Source organism: Armigeres subalbatus, chromosome 1 (genome assembly GCF_024139115.2).
Source record: "Armigeres subalbatus isolate Guangzhou_Male chromosome 1, GZ_Asu_2, whole genome shotgun sequence".
Lineage (NCBI taxonomy): Eukaryota > Metazoa > Arthropoda > Insecta > Diptera > Culicidae > Armigeres > Armigeres subalbatus.
This window is the reverse complement of record NC_085139.1, coordinates 243,318,165-243,342,998: the sequence shown is the minus strand read 5'-3', so window position 1 is coordinate 243,342,998 and position 24,834 is coordinate 243,318,165. Positions and strand designations below refer to the sequence as shown.

At 43.1% G+C, this 24,834-nt stretch overlaps 2 protein-coding genes across 2 annotated transcripts in view; one reads left to right on the top strand and one right to left on the bottom strand.

Moving 5' to 3' along the window:
- LOC134212200 (BTB/POZ domain-containing protein 6-like) overlaps window positions 1–10,318 on the top strand; it is a 30,844-nt gene extending 20,526 nt beyond the window's left edge. The window contains exon 2 of the mRNA XM_062689849.1: window positions 8,958–10,318. Coding sequence (XP_062545833.1) covers window positions 8,958–10,107 — 1,150 coding nt within the window. The 3' untranslated portion in view covers window positions 10,108–10,318. The remainder of the gene's footprint in view (window positions 1–8,957) is intronic.
- Window positions 10,319–20,295: 9,977 nt separating this feature from the next.
- Window positions 20,296–22,703, bottom strand: LOC134207163 (uncharacterized). Its single transcript, XM_062682885.1, has 2 exons — window positions 21,231–22,703; window positions 20,296–21,183 (listed from the first exon to the last, which is right to left on the bottom strand). Exons 1-2 carry the CDS (start codon window positions 22,701–22,703, stop codon window positions 20,296–20,298), a joined length of 2,361 nt encoding a protein of 786 aa, XP_062538869.1.
- Between the last annotated feature and the right edge of the window lie 2,131 nt (window positions 22,704–24,834).

Below are 24,834 nucleotides of genomic sequence, written 5' to 3'. Positions count from 1 at the left end.
CCCGAAGGAACTTCCGGAGGAATTTCCGAAGGAACTTCCGGAGGAATTCCCGAAGGAACTTCCGGAGGAATTCGAAGGAACTTCGGAGGAATTCCCGAAGGAACTTCCGGAGGAATTCGAAGGAACTTCCGGAGGAATTTCGAAGGAACTTCCGGAGGAATTCCCGAAGGAACTTCCGGAGGAATTCCCGAAGGAACTTCCGGAGGAATTCTGAAGGAACTTCCGGAGGAATTCGAAGGAACTTCGGAGGAATTCGAAGGAACTTCCGGAGGAATTTGAAGGAACTTCCGGAGGAATTCCCGAAGGAACTTCCGGAGGAATTCCAGAGAGAACTCCTGGAAAAACTTCCGAAGGAACTCCTGGAAGAACTGCCGAAGGAACTCCTGGAGGAACTTCCGAAGGAATTTCTGGAGGAACTTCCGAAGGAATTCTTGGAGGAACTTCCGAAGGCATTCCTTGAGGAACTTTCGACGGAATTCCTGAAGGAACTTCCGAAGGAATTCTTGGAGGAACTTCCGAAGGAAGTTTTGAAGGAACTTCCGAAGGAATTCCTGGAGGAACTTCCGAAGGAATTCCTGGAGGAACTTCCACAGGAATTCCTGGAGGAACTTCCACAGGAATTCCTGGAGGAACTTCCACAGGAATTCCTGTAGGAACTTCCGCAGGAATTCCTGTAGGAACTTCCGAAGGAATTCCTGGAGGGACTTCCGAAGGTATTCCTGGAGAAACTTCCGAAGAAATTCCTGGAGGAACTTCCACAGGAATTCCTGGAGGAACTTCCACAGGAATTCCTGTAGGAACTTCCGAAGGAATTCCTGGAGGGACTTCCGAAGGTATTCCTGGAGAAACTTCCGAAGAAATTCCTGGAGGAACTTCCAAAGGAATTCCTGGAGGAACTTCCGAAGGAACTCTTGGAGGAACTTCCGAAGGAATTCCTGGCGGAACTTCCGAAGGAATTCCTGGCGGAACTTCCGAAGATATTCTTGGAGGAACTTCCGGAGGAATTCCTGGAGGAACTTCTGGAAGAATTTCTGGAGAAAATTCTGAAGGAATTCCTGGAGGAACTTGCGAAGGAATTCCTAGAGGAAACTCCGAAGAAATTCCTGGAGGATCTTCCGGTGGAATTCCTGGAGAAACTTCCGGAGGAATTCCTGGAGGAACTTCCGGAGGAATTCCTGGAGGAACTTCCGGAGGAATTCCTGGAGAAACTGCCGGAGGAACTTCCTGAGGAATTCCTGGTGGAACTGCCGGATGATTTCCAGGAGGAACTTCCAGAGGAATTCCAGGAGGAACTTCCAAAGGAATTCCAGGAGGAACTTCCGGAGGAATTCCTGGAGGAACTTTCAAAGGAATTCCAGGAAGAACTTGTGAAGGAATTCCAGGAGGAACTTCCGGAGGAATTTTTGGAGGAACTTCCGGAGGATTTCCAGGAGGAACTTCCGGAGGAATTCCTGGAGAAATTTCCGGAGGAATTCCTGAAGGAACTTCAGGAGGAATTCCTGGAGGAACTTCCGGAGGAATTCCCGGAGGAACTTCTGGAGGAACTGCCTTAGGAATTTGTCTTGTTTGTCTTATTTGTCCTATTTGTCTTATTTGCTTTATTTGTCTTATTTGTTCTATTTTGCTTATTTGTTTTATTTGTCTTATTTGTTTTATTTATTTTCAATTGTTTATCTCATCTCATTCCTATATTTGATTTCAATTTTGGTATCCTCGTGTTCACAAATAGGAATACGCTTTTTTCTAGTGTCACGCTGGATACAAAGTTGACGGACTTTCTACCGCTCTCATCGCTCCTTTCCTGCCGTGCGCCACAAGAAAATGTGCTGTTGGCTGCTCTCCCAAAATGGTAACTTTTGAATGGAATTTAAAAAAACTTGGTTGAAGTAAAAAGAGCCTCCTGCAAAATTTATTGCGGTGACATATACTTTTTATTACATCAAAATGATCGTTGGAAAAATTCAAAACTTTTGTCAGTTGGGTTTTGCGAAATTCGGTTCCTTTGTGCCTCAAATCATCGGAGAGAGGTACTGAGAAGCGAAAATTTCAGTTCTACAATAGTTCAGTATTTAGAGCTTAATTCAAATTTGGGGAAAAGTAGGTCCATGAAATTTTGTAGGAACATTCCTTGATAAATTTCAAAGAGATTGTCAGTTGGGATAAGCGAAATTCGTTTCCAATTCCGAGTTATAGACATTTTAGTACGAAAATAGCGCTCTACCGCGAGAGAGCTTCCCTCAGACCTTAATTATACAACTCACAATAATAGAAATTGCTCAATAAATCTAGACCAACATTTGAAAAGGGCGTAACAGCCAAAATTTATTCCTTCTGATTCTTCGTCCACATATAGAGCTTTATATGTAGACGAGGAATCAGAAGGAATAAATTTTGGCTGTTACGCCCTTTTCAAATGTTGGTCTAGAAATAATCAACGCCTAACGTACATACAAACAATACTGACATATTCAAATTTACATTTTGACTAGACTTTGTCCTTACTTTGTCACATACTTGACTGACAAAACCACAATCCTGAAAATTTTCAAGACGATTATGTTAGCTGATTCCCACAGTCCGGTGTTTATTTGGTCAAAGTAGGCTAGTTCTTCCGGCATAAAGCTTGCTGACGTTTAATCATCTTTCTCTTTCAAGCACAGAAGCAGAATAGGATTTGTTTTCATCGGGAAACGTTTCCCGATGAAAACAAATCCTATCCTGCCTACGCGCTTGAAAGAGAAAGATGTTTGAACGTCAGCAATCCTTATAATCACTTGTCAACTTTCAAAAACCCACCCCGATCATAGCAATCCTAAGGGGCAAAAAAAATTGATTTTAATTCGCGAATCGGACCAAAGCCTAAATATACTCTGCAATGTAGACCTGTGCGCCGGTCATATAATCGGCGGCGGTGCGCCGCACAGTGCTTTGTCACTTGGACAAAAATGAAAAAATCGACTCCTATTTCGTCGAATCAAGTAGATCATGATATTAACATATGTTTCAATGAATTATTGGCAGTGGCTGATTTTCTACCCGCCGCAGCCATATCCAGGCGCTATAGTATATGCACAAAATAGCCAGCAAGAGTTAACCGACAGAAATTTGTATGGCGAAAGACATCTAACACTGGTTTTCTCAAAATTAGGAACTTTTCATGAAAAACTATTTGGTACCGGTTATGAGGGATGGTGTCCGCTATTACGCCTACCAAATATTTTTTCGATTAAAGCGCTTAATTTTGAGAAATCGAACCTTAGATGCCTTTCGCCATACTGATTTCAGAAAGTTAACTCCTAGTGTGCCGCTGTAAGCACGCTCAAAGCAGTCGATTCATTATGCTGTATGTGCATTAGTATCTTTGTGAGGTCACTAGGACGATCAAAACAATTTGTGTTTGTAAACATTTCCATCGCTGAAAGTAAATGATTTATCACCTGTTAGTGAAAAGCATCTTTTGCATAGCCTACACTGTCGAAAAAATTCATATCAGGTTTATGTGTGGGCTATATAGATATTTATTATTATTTATTTATTCAGACTAAGGCCGAAGTGGCCTGTGCGGTATATAAGAGTCTTCTCCATTCGGCTCGGTCCATGGCTACACGTCGCCAACCACGCAGTCTACGGAGGGTCCGCAAGTCATCTTCCACCTGATCGATCCACTTTGCCCGCTGCGCACCTCGCCTTCTTGTGCCCGTCGGATTGTTGTCGAGAACCATTTTCACCGGGTTACTGTCCGACATTCTGGCTACGTGCCCGGCCCACCGCAGTCGTCCGATTTTCGCGGTGTGAACGATGGATGGTTCTCCCAACAGCTGATGCAACTCGTGGTTCATTCGCCTCCTCCACGTACCGTCCGCCATCTGCACCCCACCATAGATGGTACGCAGCACTTTCCTCCAAGTGCGCGTTGGTCCTCCACGAGCATCGTCCAGGTCTCGTGTCCGTAGAGGACTACCGGTCTAATGAGCGTTTTGTAGATTGTCAGTTTGGTACGGCGGCGAACTCTATTCGATCGGAGCGTCTTGCGGAGTCCAAAGTACGTACGATTTCCAGCCACTATGCGTCTCCGAATTTCTCTGCTGGTGTCATTTTCGGCAGTCACCAGTGAGCCCAAGTAAACAAATTCTTCTACCACCTCGATTTCGTCACCACCGATGCAAACTCGCGGTGGGTGACTCACATTGTCTTCTCTTGAACCTCTTCCTATCATGTACTTCGTCTTCGACGTGTTGATGACTAGTCCGATCCGCTTAGCTTCCCTCTTCAGTCTGATGTGAGCTTCCTCCATCTTCTCAAAGTTACGTGCCATAATATCTATGTCGTCGGCGAAGCCAAATAGCTGGACGGACTTATTGAAAATTGTACCACTCGTGTTAATCCCTGCTCTTCGTATTACCCCTTCCAAAGCGATGTTGAATAGCAGACACGAAAGACCATCACCTTGCCGTAACCCTCTGCGGGTTTCGAAGGGGCTCGAGAATGCCCCTGAAACTCGTACTACGCACATCACCCGATCCATCGTCGCTTTGATCAACCGTGTCAGTTTATCCGGAAAACCGTGTTCGAGCATTAGCTGCCATAGATGGTCCCGATCGATTGTATCATATGCGGCTTTGAAGTCGATGTATAGATGATGTGTGGGCACGTTGTATTCGCGGCATTTCTGCAGTACTAGGCGAATGGCGAACACCTGGTCCGTGGTGGAGCGTTCGCCCATAAAACCCGCCTGGTACTGCCCCACGAACTCCCTTGCAGTTGGTGCTAGTCGACGGCATAAAATTTGGGAGAGTACCTTGTAGGCGGCGATGTTAGCAGTAGCAAATCAGCAACGACTGTTAGTGCATCAGATGGATGTCTGGACCGCCTTTGTAAATGGTCAATTGGAAGAGGAAATATATATGGTCCAATCAGAAGGGTTTCAGCAGGGATCAGACTTGGTGTGCCGTTAGAATCGGTCTATTTATGGCCTAAAGCAAGCCTCGCGGGCCTGGAACGACCGGTTTCACCGGTTTGTGACCAGTATTAGATTCATGCGCAGTGATAACGATCCATGCCTTTACATTCGGGATTCTGGACTGGAGAAGGTGCTCCTTGTTCTTCATGTGGACGATATTCTAATCACAGATAAACAGACGTCTCACTCAACACATGTTACATCGTTCACCTTTTTAACGGTTGATTTAAAGTTTTGTAGGTGGTCAATCGGCCACCGATGGCGCTTGCATCGATTTTGCTTGTGTTTGACGTTTGCGCACTACCGCCATCTGGTTGCCGGTCGACCAAACACAATGATTTTAGCATTGGGGTACAGTGTTTCTGTGACGATGATTTTGATTGCATTTTGTTCTAAGTGAGACGTCTGTTTCTCTGTGTTCTAATCGTCGGCCATAATTTGAAGGTGATCCGAATAGTAAAATCGCTCCTATCAAAAGAATTCGAGATGGTGGACTTGGGTGCCGTAAGCAACTTCCTTGGCATACACATCGAGCGTGACGTGGATGGAAGGATTATGCGAATTGGTCAACAGGCATACTTGAAGGAATTGTTGAAGAAATTTGGCATGGACGAGTGCCGACCAGTGTCCACAGCGATTGAATGTCATCTTAAGCTGCAGAAAGGAGAAGAAAGTCGACGTACCGATAAGCCATACCGTGAATTAGTTGGTTGCTTGATGTACGTGACCCTTGCAAGCAGACCTGATTTATCAGCTTCTGTGAACTACATGGGCCAGTACCAAAGCTGTCCAACAGAAGAGCACTGGGTGCACTTGAAAAGGATCTTGAGGTACGTTGAAGGAACGTTGAACCTGGTGTTTGAGTTTCGTGGTGACGATCGAGAAATGGCCCTGGCTGCAGACTGGGCGAACGACGTGAACGATAGGCGTTCTGTGACCGAATATTTGTTCAAGATTTTTGGGAGCATGTGTGTTTGGCTAAAGGGGAAACAGCCAACCGTGTCCCTTTCTTCGACAGAGGCAGAGTTCGTCGCACTATGTACAGCCGCTTGTGAAGGAGTATGGTTGGTGCGTCTTCTAGCCGATTTGGGAATAAAAATTGATCGTCCGATAACTTACTATGAGGATAATCAATCTTGCGTTCGAGTAGCGGAGGAACCTCGCGACAGCAGAAGGATGAAGCATGTAGAAGTTAAGTACTATTTCATCCTTGACCTGATTAAGAGTCGGAGCATTCATTTGGAATATGTTCGTTCTGAGGATCAACTAGCCGACATTCTAACGAAGGGATTACCGACTGCAGCGTTCGTGAAGTTACGGGAGATGCTTGGTCTAACGGAATATAGAAATTGCAGCAGGGATGTTGAAGGATAACAATTCCTCTATTCGACCTTATGTCGTAACCCCTTTTTGAGTAGACTGTCAATCATATGTAAACAAAACATAACCAAACGTATAAATAAAAACGTGTTTTATTTCTCTCCTTAAACATCAAAGTTTTAATCCTTTTTATCACGGAATAACCTGTTTCCCGATAAATATAATTGTACAATACGTTCCATCAGCTCTTAAATGTTGATTCATAAAGCTATCAGTACACTGTTTGTCCTAATCAGTCTTGCAAAATGTCGTGACCATCACCAGATGATCAGATATGAAAACAAAAACCACCACGCTTTTAAACGATGTTCTTTACTGACAATCACTGCAAGCGCATCGTGACATGTAGAAGCTGACACGTGAGTACCTTCGGTAAGCGTGACACCCAGATTGACAACCACAAGCTGAGAGCCATAAAGAGCATCAGGTCGGTCAGCTGTCAAAAGTGCAGGTGAGCACCGTTATTGATTGATTTTGTTGTCGTTTGATTGGACTGACGTCGTTTTTAATTGATAAATTGGATAAATCAATAGTTAAATTAAGGGTTCATTCACAAATTTCATAACGCTAAAATGGACCTGGGTGCTGAAAGCCCCCACCCACCCTCTCGTAACGTATTTTGCATGGGAGGGTTCTGAAATTTGTATGGGCCGTATTTGTGAATGGCTCTAACTAAGTTTTTACGAATTTGATCCAGACTATCTTTTGGAAAAGGCCAAATATTTTTTATTGATTTTTTCAAATGGATACAATCAAAAAACGACGCATCCTACAAAAAAATGTTATATGGGTGACTATCGCAAAATCAGTCAAAGTTTCTAATAAAGATATCGGAAACAATTCAAATTGAGCCCTACACTGAAAAAAAATCAGTTTCAACAGTTTCAAAAATTAAAACTCGATTTGCAAAAAAACGCTTTTTTTGATTTGTATGAATTTGTGTCTCAAGATAGGTGATTATGTTCCCTACCAACCGTCCATACATCGCAAGCTGGGCACTTTGAAGGAAAAAAAGTTTTTCTACCAAAAACTTTTTCTTGTCGAAATTATTTTCAGTGTATTTTTATCTGTTGCGATTAGTTACGACCTAAATATTGTACTCTGCTTGACTGTACAGGAATATTTAAATATATGTATGTATATGTTAAATCCACTGGCACTCCTTGACACTGAGAAAAAAAATCAATTCCGACAAGAAAAATTTTTTGTTAGAAAAACTTTTTTCCCTTAAAAGTGTCAAGCTTGCGATGTATGGACGGTTGGTAGGAACATAATCACCTATCTTGAGACACAATTTCATACAAATCAAAAAGCGTTTCTTCGCAAATCGAGTTTTAATTTTTGAAACTGTTGAAACTGATTTTTTTCAGTGTAGGGCTCAATTTGAATTGTTTCCGATATCTTTATTAGAAACTTTGACTGATTTTGCGATAGTCACCCATACAACATTTTTTGTAGGATGCGTCGTTTTTAATTGTATCCATTTGAAAAATCAATAAAAAATTTGGCCTTTTTCAAAAGATAGTCTGGATCAAATTTGGAAAAACTATGTATGTACTTTTCTTTTAATAGCACCTCTTAAAATATTGCACAAAAGTCAATATAAACAATAAGAACACTTAAATGTTCCCAAAAATTCTATTTTGGCTTCATGCATTTTTATCACAGCAAAATCCATTAATTCCGCTAAGTGGATTATTCCATTGCTGTCGAGCGTTGATTTCGAACCAAACACCGCATAGGTCAAGTGATCATCACGATAGTCAAGATGACATGGATATGACAACCACAACATCAGGAAAGATTTCCTATCATTCATGCTGGTGATCACAGGCAGAAGAAGTGAAGACATGGTGAGTGACCAAGCGCTAGTTGCTAAAATGTCACTTTCATGGTGATCGTTACACCAAGCATGTGAGATCCACATTGAGCATCACAATTGAGTACTTGACACATGACCTGGATTTTGTTATTGTCACGCTTTGCGTGACTTGTACGGTGACACTTTGCAGCACTGGTCATAATGACAAATATTTGTCAAGTCAGCCTGATATCCATGTCGATTTCTGGTCAGTCTGATAGATTTCCGGATAAACTTGACAAATATTTGTCATCATGACAAACAGTGTACTGAGGGCTTAAGTTATGATTTTTGTCCTGTTCGAAGCACTGTGCGACGGTCGCAAAACTTGGCCCTAGCGTGAGCAGAAGGTAGCACACAATGTCGATCTCTTCCAGGTTCGCGCCGGTCGACTTGTAGTCTCGGACGATGCGCTCGAACATCAGAAAATGATCTTGTAAACAACCACCAGTGTGGCGGAGGGTCAGCAGCTTCTTTTGCAAGTAGACGACTTGCGAAGCTCTAACGTTGGAATTTTGTATTTGACTGAAAAGTTTTAGCTGTTATAAATACCAAATTTTGCAAACTTTTGAAATGAAATTTAAAAAATGATGGAATCACAACTTTTTTTCGCTGTGTGTAACACTATGTTTCTCCGGGCCTTCTAGTGCAATTTTGACCTCCCTTATGTGCTTTTCTTGTCATATTTCATAATACACGAGAAAGGCGCTATTACCGCTAGGTAGATTATTCTGGGTTTTTATTTTTATTTTCCAGGCTGGCGCGAGACATCGATTTCACCTCACCAATAACAAGTAGACTAAAGCAGCTCGTCAACAACGAATACCTCTCGGATGTGGTCTTCAGAGTAGGCAAGGCTGGAGTGCTGATTCACGCTCACAAAATAATCATCACGCTGGGCAGCGAGGTGTTTTACGCTCAAATAAATGGACACTTTGCTGAGGCAAAAGCGAATAAAGACTTTGCTCCAGTCATCGTTACGGATATCGAGCCAGACATATTCACTGAAGTTCTGAAGCACATCTATTACGAGAATGTAAACATCACTGCCAGTAATATGCTGGACATTTACTATGCCTCGGAGAAATATTTGTTGGACATTTTGAGTCTGAAGTGCCAGGAAGCATTTTATAATAAAATAAGTGAAAAGAATGTCTTGGCAATATTTGAACACAACAGAAAATACAAATTTGACGTGGTTGATAGAATTTGCCTGGAGATGATTTGCGATAATCCACTCAAATTCTTCAAGCAGAAAGGTTTCCTTGAGCTGAGCAATGAAGGCCTAATAATGATCACTGATCGACCAGCTATCAATTGTCTGAAGGGTCAGCTGCAAGAAGTAATTGAATCATGGGAAGGGGAAAACGGTCCTTCCAGTATTGTACTCGACTCGAAGGAAGTATTGTGTGAAAAATTGCATTTCTTCTCCGAGACCAGTTTCAGTACCAACGTAGATACATCGTTCCGTCTGACTGTGGAGTCGCCAGCCAATCTATACGGGATGGGTGTCCTCGTCGGTGCAAAATCGCAAATAAAAACGCCTGCGGAAGTCGAAATAATCGTGATGGTGGAAAATAAACTGTTGGCTTCGAAAAAAGTTCCGATCCTGAACAATTTGCGCACATACGACATCATGTTCGAGAAGCAAACTATTGATAATTGCACCGTTCAGGTCACGATCAAAAAGCCTTTGTACCTTGAGAATGTCCAATTGCTGCACTTCACCAAATTTCAATTAATTTCGACTGACATACAGAATAAATGCAAGATCACGTGTTGTTCTGATGGATATCAACAGAACTGTTCGACAGAATACCATTACTGCAGTTATGGCAGCAGCATTGTTGTTAATTGTGTGTCATATTTGATGTGTCAGGCTATGGACGACCAGATTTCCCAGTAGGAACAGCAACTACTATTTGTTGACCAACATTTGCAACATTTGAAAAGGGCTGTTACGCCCTTTTCAAATGTTGGTCTAGCTTTATTCTCTGTTAGTTAAGTGTTGATAAAAACTAAGCGAGATTTGTTGATTTTTTATAAATTAAACAACTGTTTATGAAGAGAATATCAATAAATTATATAAGGAATGGATTTGGCAATTTACAAATAAATATTTTTAATCGTTTTAAAATAATCCGAAAATGGGGCCACATGGAAATTCGAATTACTTCCTCGACAATCCCTGCATTCGCGTATACGATTACGATAACAGCCTATTTGGGGTTAACTTCTCTACACAGTGTCTATCAGACAAATTGGTCTGAAGGCGAGGGATCTGGTGGATTGCCAGGGAACAGTCACAGGACCAAAAACTGTCTGTTCCATCTATCCATGAATGTACGCTCGTCAAGGTACGTCTGCATGGCTGACCTGAACATTACTCGGTTTTCCATTAAAATAAGCCTTTAACGTTATGTTATGTAACGTACACACGCTCAAACACGTTGGACCAACATTGACTCCGCCCCCAAGAAAATGCTTCGGTTGCTGCTTTGTTTGACCCTATATGTGAAGTTGTTCGAACAACCGTTTGACGGTTGTTGGCGGCTCGGTTGGAAAAAAAATTAAAACGGTTTGATTTTGGTTTGAGTAGTCGGGGGCGGAGTCAAGGCTCGCAGAACATGTTTGAGCATTTGTAGTGAAGTTGCACAAACCTCTATATATTTTTGGAAGGTTGGTGCTCAAGTCGGCGCTTCGGTCGTTTGTGTGTGATGGAACGTACACACGGTCAAGCAGTTTGACCAACATTGACTCCACCTCTCGTTTATTCAGACATCCATCCAGTTTTACCAACAGCGGCACGAACATTCAATTTATTCGACCAACAATATCACACACGAACGACCGAAGCGCCAACTTGAGCACCAACCATCAAAAAATATATGGAGGTTTGTGCAACTTCACTACAAATGCTCAAACATGTTCGGCGAACCTTGACTCCACCCCCGACAACTCAAACCAAAATCAAACCGTTTTAATTTTTTCCAACCGAGCTGTCAACTGTCAAATGGTTGTTCGAACAACTTCACACACGTTCAAACAAAGCAGCAACTGAAGCGTTTTCTTGGGGGCGGAGTCAATGTTCGTCAAACTGCTTGACTGGTGTGTACGTAGCATGATAAATATTGTTGGTCGAATAATTTGATTGTTCGTGCCGCTGTTGGTAAAACATGATGGATGTTTGAATAAACTAGAGGTGGAGTCAATGTTGGTCAAACTGCTTGACCGTGTGTGCGTTCCATTATGATCTTCTACATTCTATATATAGAAGATCGTATAAACAATTCTGTAAATTCTTCTTCGATACTAGGTCACTGGTCACAATGATAGTCACAACACGTTTTCTCGTCCGTTTCTGTCCCGGTTCGAAATCACGCAGTTGGTGAGTTTGTTTCACTCGACGGTAGACTTATCCCGTACAACTTAGAAGTTCTTCCATTACACAAGTGGAGACTGAAATTGTAATGAAATACTGCGTTTATTACGGAGACGACGTATATTATGTCCCACTTGATCGCGCACTCAAATTGAACTGACGAAACCTACCTGCTAAGCTATCTATTACGATCAGAGATGGCATTTCACCACAGTGTTTGCACTGTAGCGCATGAGAAATGCAAAAATTTGAGCCTACAAACAATACTCACCACACTTTATGCGACCCACTCTTTCTTTCGCTGGTGAGTTTACCGAACGCCGGTGAGTGTAGGTGCCTGCATGCTACAGTGCATGTGTACCAAACTTGTGCTTAGAAAAACGCTCGCACACGCTCGGCTGCGTATTCACTGCCGTGTACACGCCAGTGTGCGCTCTTTCAGGATCGCAGCAGTAAATTGGTGCGATGTGGTAGAGATCGAATGATTTATTTTAACCGTTAAGACGTTCTCGATCCTGAAACGCTCATGCAGGCTCGCTCGTGCTGTGTACCACGAGCGATGATTTTTCATAAATGTTGTACAAAATACAACATCACGCGTGCTCGAGTGTTAATTTCATTATAATGAATATTTAAGCTTTACTCCATAGATGGTCAGACGCTGGATGAATAGAAGGATAATGTTAAAATGGATACATTCAGTCAAACTATCGTTTTCATCAGGCTATTGACATCCTATTGTTTAGCCCATCGCCAGATCGTAGCCAGGATGTCCCGGACTATAAATAATATTTTTTTCATACTGCGTTTCAATGTAGCTGTTACTTATCTTATTCTTCTTCAATGGTTCTACATTTCAACCAGAACTTGGTATGCTTTTCAACTTAGTGTTTTATTAGCATTTCCACAGTTATTAATTAAATGCTTTTCTTTGCCCGCCAACTGCATGAATATTGTGTGCCAAGTACAATGGAAAAACTGTGCCCAAAGAGCCGAGAATGTTTCACGCTATCCAGTGACGAGTCAGCCAAGGCCTAAGGGCTGCAAGCTTCTTTAATAAAGACATATTGTTGTCATGTCTTCTGAAAACATGCTAGGCCGGACCGAGAATCGGCCTTGTCATTTCAAGATTGACAATCCTACGCCTTTTCTCGCAAAGCTAACTGGATACCCCAAAAAATGAAATGTAGATATTATTCAATTCATCAGAGATTACAAGTTAATTGAATCAATGCATTATAAAGATAAGAACACTCTCCATCACCATGCGGATACAGTGGACAACGTTAACTTTACTATTGGTTATCCTCTTATGGCATGTTCAATACATACACTAGGCCCAGGCAGTCGCGAATGTTTCCCACCCGAAAACATCCTAGACCAGACCGAGAATCGAGCTCGTTATCTCCGGATTGGCAATCCTATGCCTTTGCTCGCGGCTAACTGGAGACCCCTCACTCCATTCCTATTGACAAGAAATGAAGCACTTTTTTTATGCAGATACATATTTCTTATATTCGAGGATACTTTAGATTAAAGTTTCGCTATGTATATTCCTGGTTTGCGCCATCTCCCAAAGGCACACGCCTTTTATTCAGTATCGGCTTCAATAAAATTTCTCGGGTTACAGCAATTCCTACAACTTTTAAATACCACCTAATTTAATTTTAATAAAATAATTTTTTGTTAAATATCTTGGCTGTGCATATGCACAGCATATGTTTCGAAATGGACAAATTGATATGAAATTTGCGAAAAAGAATCCACGTGTCTTGGAGGGACTCGAACCCTCAACCTCGTACTCTCTAGATAGGCGTGATAACCCCTACACAACAAGACCACTTAAAGGTCACGTTTGCGGAAAAGCCATCAGAATCCGAGTACCAACCTCCACCGCGGTTAGCTCTCTTTTTGCAAATTGAATATCTTTCGGATGCTTGATTTGTCCAATCTCCACATGTGCTTTACTATTGTATACCCACAGCCAAGCGAGTGCACATTGTTTATTAAACGAGAGGATCGCACTCCATGCCCCCCAGGAACTGTCTGGGTGGGACGGTATAGAATGCGAATTCAATCGCACTCTGCTGTGCCAAAGGCTTGCTTGGCTAAAGCATTTGATGAGTTTGATTGCCTTAACGTAAGCGGTCGCGTGTACTCAGACGACTAATGACGGTGAAAGACCGACACTTGATTACAATTAATTGCATATTATTCGGCAACTCGGCCGTACGAAAACCATTTTTTTGTTAAATATCTTGGCTGTGCATATGCACAGCATATGTTTCGAAATGGACAAATTGATATGAAATTTGCGAAAAAGAATCCACGTGTCTTGGAGGGACTCGAACCCTCAACCTCCTACTCTCTAGATAGGCGTGATAACCCCTACACAACAAGACCACTTAAAGGTTTTCGTAAATGGTTTTCGTACGGCCGAGTTGCCGAATAATATGCAATTAATTGTAATCAAGTGTCGGTCTTTCACCGTCATTAGTCGTCTGAGTACACGCGACCGCTTACGTTAAGGCAATCAAACTCATCAAATGCTTTAGCCAAGCAAGCCTTTGGCACAGCAGAGTGCGATTGAATTCGCATTCTATACCGTCCCACCCAGACAGTTCCTGGGGGCATGGAGTGCGATCCTCTCGTTTAATAAACAATGTGCACTCGCTTGGCTGTGGATATACAACAGTAAAGCACATGTGGAGATTGGACAAATCAAGCATCCGAAAGATATTCAATTTGCACAAAAGAGAGCTAACCGCGGTGGAGGTTGGTACTCGGATTCTGATGGCTTTTCCGCAAACGTGACCTTTAAGTGGTCTTGTTGTGTAGGGGTTATCACGCCTATCTAGAGAGTAGGAGGTTGAGGGTCTGAGTCCCTCCAAGACACGTGGATTCTTTTTCGCAAATTTCATATCAATTTGTCCATTTCGAAACATATGCTGTGCATATGCACAGCCAAGATATTTAACAAAAAATGGTTTTCGTACGGCCGAGTTGCCGAATAATATGCAATTAATTGTAATCAAGTGTCGGTCTTTCACCGTCATTAGTCGTCTGAGTACACGCGACCGCTTACGTTAAGGCAATCAAACTCATCAAATGCTTTAGCCAAGCAAGCCTTTGGCACAGCAGAGTGCGATTGAATTCGCATTCTATACCGTCCCACCCAGACAGTTCCTGGGGGCATGGAGTGCGATCCTCTCGTTTAATAAACAATGTGCACTCGCTTGGCTGTGGGTATACAATAGTAAAGCACATGTGGAGATTGGACAAATCAAGCATCCGAAAGATATTCAATTTGCAAAAAGAGAGCTAACCGCGGTGGAGTTTGGTACTCGTATTCTGATGACTTTTCCGCAAACCTGACCTTTAAGTGGTCTTGTTGTGTAGGGGTTATCACGCCTATCTAGAGAGTAGGAGGTTGAGGATTCGAGTCCCTCCAAGACACGTGGATTCTTTTTCGCAAATTTCATATCAATTTGTCCATTTCGAAACATGTGCTGTGCATATGCGCAGCCAAGATATTTAACAAAAAAATGGTTTTCGTACGGCCGAGTTGCCGAATAATACGCAATTAATTAAAAATAATTTTCTTCGAATTGTGTATTTTTTCGTGCGGTCAACAAAACGTATTATTAAATTCAAAGTGTTCGTAATTTTTATTACCTGAGAGATTATCTGGACCCTTCTTCTTCTTCTTAACTCTTACATTCCAACTGGAACTTGGCCTACTTTCAAATTAGTATTTTATTAGCATTTCCTCAGTTATTAATTGAAAGCTTTCTATGCCCGCCATTGCATGAGTATGTATCTTGTGTGGTAAGTATAAGGATACACTATGCCCAGGGTGTCCAACCTGAAAACATCCTAGACCGGACCGAGAATCTAACTCGCCATCTCCGGATTGCCAATCCTACGCCTTTGCTTGCAATGCTACTGGAGACCCTGAACCCTAGAAAATTTGTAAGCTCTGGCCTATCATGAAGAATAGTATTTGTATTTATGACGAATTATAAATTATCTAGCCTAGACTGAGCAACTGTTTTCCTTCTCGTATACCAAGAAGTAGCGAAAAGCCAATATCATCTTCTTCTTATTGGCATTAGGGCTGTACACTTAAAGAGGAGGGGGATCTGTCATTTTCTTACGCTCCGTATAAACGAATAATCATTTAAGTAGGAAAAATCTTATATGAAGGGAGGAGGGGTTCGAAAAACCCAGGAAAAATGTTTATGTAATTAGTGTACGACCCCTTACTGCCACTGGGATTACCAAATTAAAATTTTTGCATTCGTTTGCATGAGGCTAACACGATGATACTTTTATGCCCGATACCCAAAAATTTCCTAGACCGGACCGGAAATCAAACCCAGCCACCTTCAGCATGGTCTTGCTTTGTACCCGCGCATCTCAGTGCACGGCTAAGGAAGCCCCGAAAAACCAATACAGGCCCCATTCGATTTTGGCAACAACCATTCGATATTGGCAAAACAATTTTTTTTATATTTTTGATATTGCTTATAAACCACGTAAATATCGTAACCCTCTTGAAACAAATTGGTTAGACCCAAAAATCGACGTAGAAAAAGGCAAAAAAATCGCTTAAGTTTTTTTTTAAGATAATCGCCTAAATATCGGAATTTTCGTAAAAGAAATTGATTAGACCCGGAAACCGACAAAAAACAATTTAAGAAAAAAAGGTGATTTTTTTTGTTTAAACGTTAAGATTTCTAAATTAGCGTTTCATTTCTCACATTTCCGAACGTGTCGCCAAAATTGAATGGGGTCTGTTTATTCAATCCAAATACAGACTATGGGCTCAAAAGTTATGGCCGAAATACTATTATTATAATATACGAGAAAGGCACCATTATTCCTAGGTGGATTTATCAGGGTTTTAAATTTAATTTCACCCATTTGTTTTTGGAATAAAAACGCAGTCGGTACTTAAATGGTCGGGATTGTTGGTCATATGGCTACCACTTAGCCATTTTCCATATAAATAAAAAAAAATATTTGTATGGGAAAAATCTTACATGGGGGGAGGGGGTTGAAAAACCCAGAAAAATGCTTACGTAATTTGTGTACGGCCCCCAATACGTAAATGGAACCTTACCTTAAAAATGCCTTTAAAAATATCACTAGAAGTAATGAACCCTATGTTGTGATTATCAAACACAATTCCACCCTGTAGGTATTCGAGTCCACTGTACATTGGAATTTCCGTAGGCTTCGAAGAGATTTGATAAAAAATATGGGGTTGCGGGTGGTATTCCCGACACCGGCTGAAAAACTAAAAATGGTAACATTTGTTTGCCAAAACTCCTCTGTACTCTGTACTCCTTCGTTGTGCCCACTCGAGAATTTATGTTACAGCTACTTGCATTGGAACTTAAATATGTAGCGCAATACCATGTTGGGAATACCGGCTGATACTGATACGGCTGATATGATTTCTCAAGCGAGTTTTTAGTTTCCAAATTCAATATCATAAGTTACAGAAGGATTGTTAGTCAAATGCAGTGAAGTTTGTTGCATACATAATTTAACATGGACAATTTTTTTTTAAGTATTCCAAAATTAAAATAATTTACCCAAAATTTAACACCGAACCAATTTACCCCATATTTATTAGCTAAATTCGAGAAAACTTGGTCGTGATACGAAAGGCACTATGACCCTTGCTCAGATGGTCAGATGCTTGGGATTCAACAAAAATTTTGTGCGTGGCCTGAAAACTGGAAAAATCGAGTATGGAGTCGCCTCGGGAGTCGCTGTATGTCAGTCGCAAGAATCGTAAAATAGATTAATTTTCTTGTGGTTAGTGATACTAGTGAAATTTACGTGAATTTTACTATTCATTGTAATTTCCAAATTGTTAATATGTATGTGGAAAATGATTAATATTCTCGGCAGGCCTTTGCGCTTTAGTACACTCCTCTAAGGTATGATGTCCACTAATTGTCCAGTCAACGTAGCGTTCATGCTCTCTGCAGTACCCTGCATCGAAGGGGATCATGAATACATTTGTTTAAACTCGGTTTTTATTCCACGATGCTCCACGATGCTTTTCGTTCAATTGAGTTGAATGGAGGTGTTTAGACGTTCAATTCGAGTTCAATTCAAGCGTCTTGTCCAACCCACTTGCCTTGCATTATACGGCAGTTATAGAATTCGTAAATTTTCAGTAAAATTAGATTTTTCGAATGACCGAAAAAGTGCCGTGTGAGAAAATAATTCATTAGGGCAATCATAATGCTTTACATGCAAATGTATTAAGCTGAAAAACAAAAGACTTAAGAACATTCAATATTATTTCCTAAAAAAATTCGCTACGAACTGCTCGGTCAATTCTATTAGCTCAGCAGTAATATCCACACAGAAATGCCACCGGCGCGTATACACGGCGCATTTATCAGCGCTCACTGCAGTGCGTTTTAGGGCCCTTTTTCTACACTGCACTGTTCTGCTGTTGATTGTGCGCTCGGTTCATTTTGTTCGATCTTCTTTTATCACACACTTCTCCAAAGCTGTGGTGAATTCAAACGTAAGAGGCGCGCTCCCGTTCAAATGCAACGGTGCGTGTGAGTGTATTAAAATTTCTTTTCACCACACTGAGGAGATGGACATCTCTGATTACGATATAATGGATTCTCTAATCTCTGAGCATTCAGAGAGATCAACTGGGTGTGTATATCAGATACAATTAGAGGCTGCAGTTTACCTGGGACAGTTTACCTATTCTAGAGTGAGTTACATTCTCGCGCGCATCAGTTATGCTGATGCGCGTTGCAGAGTGGACCAAAATACAAAACATGATACCTTAATTACGAGAATTTGTATGCAAAAACTTCCAACATTTTACATACCGGCCGCCTTGGAATACGCGGTATTTCAAGTTAATGAATAGGCCCTGTGCTAGAATAGTATATCTATGAATTCAGCATTGACTGTTAATTTATGACTATTTTACAATTTATCAATTTCCACTTTCAAATATCGGGTATCGATGGTATCGCACCACCGGCGTGGGAGTAATTCTTCCTTATTATCGGTCCTGACATTCGTCGAATTCGAATCTTCGTCCTCTCTCTCGATCACGTAGAAATCCCACCGAGCTCCGTATTGTAGATGTTTCGAACGGCTGTGCGCTTCAACACAGTGCCGTCTGCGAGATGATCGACTGAAACAGATGAGAGGCGATTTTTTAAAAGTCAAAAACAATCTAAAAACGACTTCCCTGTCGCGGAGGCTTGCGCGCCTCCGAGGACGCTCCTGCGCCGATGATGTTGCGTTCGCCAGATGGAACGAGTTTGATCTAACCAGAGAGTTCTGGTGTAGTGGATGATGGGATGATACTTGCGGCTGCCAAACGACGATCTCGAGTTGACCACGATGAGCAAGTTGTACGACGGAGTTCCCAGATTGCATGAGCATGAGCATTATGACCGCACAATTCGTAGTTGCTACTCCGTGATTGACTGAACTTGCGAAATTGTACAGAGAACACAATGAATGGGGCTTGGGATTAGCTACCCATTCTCAATGTACACGTTTCGGGAGCTCAAATATTTAAAGTCAATAACGGCGCCGGCCACGTCCTTACGGTCATATAGGAATGGAAGGATTGTTAGTCCGACTCTCGTTGCTACTAGAGACCGAGTATACCTCTGCATCTCCACGATTGTCTTGGGATAGGATATTGTCTTAGTTACAAAGGGTAATTTATCTGGATTCACTTTGGTAAGCGATGCGATCTATGGGAGGGGAAATAACACTAATACGAGATAAAAGTTAAAAAACATGCACGCCCGGTGGCATATGAAAGCTAAGCAGATTCGCGTTTTGGACGACCGCACGGAAGCGCAGCACTCTGTACTCACTTGCTCGATGGCTACAGCAAACTATTGAAGAAATCGCTTTTTCCGACCGCGCGCGACATGCGCATGAGCCACCGAACACAAGATAGATTTATTTCTTTCCCGACGACTAAAACACGCACTGCACATACTTGTTCGATAGCTACTCTTATTACCGGTCGCGCAATGCAGAACAAATATTTCGGCCGAACGCATCATCGTTCTGTAGTCCGAAACAAGAGAAATCACGCACTGAATTGATTTTTATTACCGGCCGCGCAATGCAGAACAAATATTTCGGCCGATCGCGCGATCATTCTGCAGTCTGAAACAAGAGAAATCTCGCACTGCACTGATTTTTATTACCGGCCTCGCAATGCAGAACAAATATTTCGGCCGATCACGCGATCGTTCTGCAGTCCGAAACAAGAGAAATCACGCACTGAACTCTGTACGACGGAGTTCCCAGATTGACCGCAAACTGATGGAGCCACAGGTAGAAGCTTGACGAGCGAACATAGACACGGGGGCGTGCCTGATTCCGTGACTGGGGGTGCATTCATCGCGAAATCGGTCCGGGATCATCCGGAAAGAAGAACAGCTAGACTACACTGGCAATCCGATCATCTCGGCAATCACAGGCGTTGACGGAATGACGATGGGTATTCGTAGGAGTTGTTTCTCGTGGATGTTATCGCTGATCTGCCGCCGGCCGCGGCAGTGGTGGCTATGCAAACAAAATATTCCTTAAGCTTTTTGAAAATCTATAAAGCACATAGACTTAAATGGTATGCGGGAGCCGGGTGGCTCCCGCAGGCGCCCTTGCGCCTTCGTTGGGAGAGGCCTAGTTCTCCCCAGTCGCTGGTGGTTGGTCGTTGTCGGAAATGGGTAAGATGCATATCTTTGAGATAGCACGAACGATGTTCCCATCCTTGGTCCGCACGGTGACGACCCTGATATTTCCATCGGCTCCGGGATGAACCTGAATCACTCTGCCTAGAAGCCATTTAAGAGGAGGGAGGTTGTCCTCCTTGATCAGCACCATAGTGCCAACAAATAAATTATTCTTCTGCCGGGACCACTTGGTCCTGTTATGCAGGTCGGACAAGTATTGCGTGGACCATCTGGACCACACTCGCTGGACAAAGTTTTCCGCCTGCTGCCACCTGGAGAGTCGACCCTCTGGAATATCCTTCAGCCACGGCCCTGCCACCGCAGTCAGCGGTCGCTGCACAAGAAAATGGCCGGGTGTCAGTACGCTCAAGTCGCTAGGATCGTTACTGATTTGCGTGAGCGGCCTGGAGTTCAGACACGCTTCGATTTGTGTCAAGACCGTGTTGAGCTCATCGGGAGTAACCGTCCTCAGGCCAATCGTCTTCTTCAAATGTTGCTTCATTGACTTGACTGCCGCCTCCCACAAACCGCCGAAGTTTGGGGATTTGGCTGGAATGAATTTAAATTTAATCCCTATGTCCGCAGCGCCAGCTGCGATTGAACACTGGGACTGCTGATCCTTGAAAAGTGCAGCTAATTCGTCTAGCTGCCGCCTTGCTCTATCAAAGTTGGACCCGTTGTCGCACGTTATGAGGACCGGTTTTTCCCTCTTGACCACGAACCTCTTCAGAGCGGCCAGGAATCCTGAAGTATTTAAATCTGCAAACATCTCAATATTAACCGCTTTGGTGACCAGGCATACAAAACTGCAGCGTAATGCTTCACTGTAGTTCGCCTTCTGTTGGGGTAGCAGTTCAGGATAGGACCACAATAATCAACGCCAACCCGGAGAAATAGTGGAGCTGGAGTGACTCGTTCCACTGGGAGATCGACCATCAATTGATCCTGCACGACTGGCTTATTACGGATACAGGTGAGGCATCTGTGCACAATCGTACGAGGAAGACTTCGAGCGCTGAGTGGCCAATATGGTTCGCGTACACTGGCTACCAACAGTTGAGGTCCAGCGTGAAGATGTTCAAAGTGGAAACGACGCATGATCATGAATGTCAGAGGATGATTTTTGTCCAACAGTATGGGATGCTTCCGATTTATGGAGATTGGGGCATTCTCCAGCCGGCCGCCGACTCGGAGTACGCCTTCAATCAAGCGTGGGTGTAATGTCCTGATTCGAGACGTTGGGCGAACTTCGCCCTTTCCTTTAAGGTCGACGATTTCTTGGGAGAAACATTCATGCTGTGACAATTTCACTAGTTTCAGTAGCGCGTTCTTCCGCTCCGAAAGTGTCACCGCACCGAGCCTTTTGGAGATTGACCCGCGTGCATGGAGAGTGTTGTATTTAAAACGCAGCAGTAGGGCAACAAGTTTTTCCAGTCGGTGCAACGTGGAACGTAGACTGAAGATGTCACTTGGTGGTGAGATTGTAGCTACGGATACTACAGCAGAACTTTCCTCGAGGTGCGATCGATCCAGTTCTTCCAATACGATTTCTTGGGTTTCTGGCCAGTATTCCTTTTCTTGTTTCAGCCAGGGTGGCCCTTCCCACCACAGCGAATTATTTTGTAGATCTCCTGGTGTAATGCCGCGCGAAAGTGCATCCGCTGGATTTTCCGTTCCTGCTACGTGTCTCCACGTACCATTTTTCGTCAGGTGTTGCACTTCCGAGATCCTGTTCGCCACGAACATTTGGTACCGCGACGGATTTGATAAGATCCAGTAACGCACAATCATGGAGTCGGTGTGGAAATATGACTGGGCGGAAACCGGAATGCTTGCAACTGTTTTCTCGTAGAGATGAGCTAATAGCACATCGGAGGACAACTCTAGCCGAGGAATTGTGAGCTGCTTCCTTTTCTTTCCCAGCTCTGCTAGCGGGGACACTCGTGACTTTGCTACCAGCAGATTAGTGGTGATTGTCGCATCCGAATGCGTACACCGAACATATATGCACGCTCCGTAGGCCTTCGTCGAAGCATCGCAAAAACCGTGAAGCTCCACCGAAAGACAATTTGTCCGGAATGCGATCCATCTCGGAATTTCCAGAAATTCAAGTCTAGAGAGGCTTATTCGAAACTCCACCCATTGCTCTTGAAGGTCGTCTTGCAGCGGTTCGTCCCAAGACACCTTCTTCTTCCAGAGAGATTGAACAAATATTTTGGCGGAAACGGTTACGACTCCAATTAATCGAGCTAAATCGGAGATAACTGATCGTTTGCAGACGACCGATGAATTCCAATCTGGCACCTTGAAGCGAAAAACATCTACCCTAGGCTCCCAGGCAGGGATATGGTGCGGCATGAAACTCTTTGCGTGCAGCACGCGTTGTTATGAGCGAGCCCTTTCAGATCGCGAGAGGCAAGTAAGTGCGGATCGTGCTCGGAGCTCTCAAAGAGTCATGCACAGAGCAGCACTCTAACTGCACTGTTTCAGTTTTGCTTCGTCATGGTTTTCGAGATCTAAACGGTGATTATTACACGCTTTGGTGTTCTATAGAAAGATGGTTGATCGGCGCATTATTTGTTCGACATTTCGCAATATGAATAAAAAGATAAGGAAATACCTCCTGCTTTAAAAAAAAATACGTTCACTACTTTAATTCCAAAAACCATATATAAAAATTTGCCTCTAAAGCAACCCCAATGTATTTTATGATTATTCATCTTGTGTATCCGCTATTTCACCATGGCTCATTTTGACGGTTACTACAATGTTACTGTGCGAAAAAAAAATCATTGAGAAAATAATCTACTGGCTATTGAAACACATTTGTTCCAAATGGAAGAGATTTAATATTTGCCGTCCATTATTTGATGGGCATTTAACATGATTTCAATTTCTCGATGAATTCCAAATGCACAATGTGCACTACCCGTGCTACCCGAAAGGGTAGTGCAGCCTTTGACTCGCACGCAGCAGCGAGAGCCCGCGCACCTTCGGCTCTTTAGCTCGCAAAATTTGAGAGACGCGCTCCCGAAGTTGGGTGCTGCACGAACATTTTTCGCACCGCTCTGAGTATTTAGGCAATCCCTGCTCCCAGGTCAGCCCAAGGGTTTTAATGGTAGCACTCGAGTCATCAAGTTCAAACGACGTGCGTACATCTTGGAGTTCAGCTGGTATTTTTTCTAGAACGGCTGGACAATTGCTGCTCCACTTTCTTAAGTTAAATCCTCCACCTTTTAGTAATTGCTGCATATCACTGCATAGTTGGACGCCTTCTTCTTCGCTGTCTACGCCTGTCATCATGTCGTCCACATAGAAGTCCGTGCTGAGAATTCTTGCTGCTCTGGGATACTTGTGTCCATCCAGTTCTGCGAGCCGCTTGAGACATTTCGTCGCGAGGTATGGCGCTGAAGCTGTGCCGTATGTGACGGTATTCAGCTGGAAGATCCGTATACTTTCTTCCCGATCGTCACGCCAGAATATTTTGTGCAACTTTCGGTTCGCCCACTGCTGCAGTACCATGTGGTACATTTTTTCGGCATCCGCTACGATGGCAATCCGATGGAATCGGAAGCGAAGGACGATTGAAATGATGTCGTCCTGAACCGTCGGTCCCACCATCAAGGCGTTGTTGAGGGAGACTCCAGTCGACGTAGCACACGATTAGAGATGTCGCAAATTAATCGATTACTTCGATTAATCGATTCATCGTTGTGATAATCAATTAATTTTGAATCGATTATTACCCAACGATTAATCGATTCAATAATCGAAATGAATCGTGAGTAATCGATTAGTTACTAATCGATTAATCAGAATTTTACGACATCATAAGGATGTCGAAAATTAATTGATTATTTCGATTAATCGATTCATCGTTGTGATAATCGATTAATTTTGAATCGATTACTATACAATGATTAATCGATTCAATAATCGACAAGAATCAAGAGTAATAGATTAGTAACTAATCGATTAATCGGGATTTTACGACATCTCTACACACGATGCGTCAAACACCACCCTAAGTTTCGTAGTCGTACTATCGGGTTTGATGACGCAATGATGTGGGATAAAGTACTGTGGTAAAGCAGCATCTTCTTCATCCCCAATTACCTCCTCCATGTGACCCATGTGGAGGTATTCTTGAATAAATTCACTGTATTGCAGCTTCAGCTGCGGGTTTGTATCCAGACGACGCTCCAGAGAGAGGAATCGTCGCATCTTCTCACAGGCGTATTCCTCCAGCGATAGCACACTGTTCGTTTTACACGACTCCAGCTCCCAGAATCGTGTAAGTAGATCGTCGAGCTTCTCCGTACACGTGTTGACAATGTGTGGTCTGCACACGTCTGTCTCGACAGGAAGGTTACCGCAGCAGGGGGCAGCAGGGGGCAGGGTGCAGCAGGGACAGTAGGGACAGCATGGACCATGTCCAAGGGCTTGACAACCCTCCCCAGCTGTCTGCGAGTCAGGGAGAACTGCCTAG

Bases quoted from the DNA above. Each gene is read 5' to 3' on its own strand.
- LOC134207163 (XM_062682885.1), bottom strand. From the start codon at position 22,703: ATGCCGCACCATATCCCTGCCTGGGAGCCTAGGGTAGATGTTTTTCGC. The intron at 21,184-21,230 runs GTTGGCGTTGAT...CTACCCCAACAG, and splicing joins CAGCTCCACTATTTCTCCGG to AAGGCGAACTACAGTGAAGC.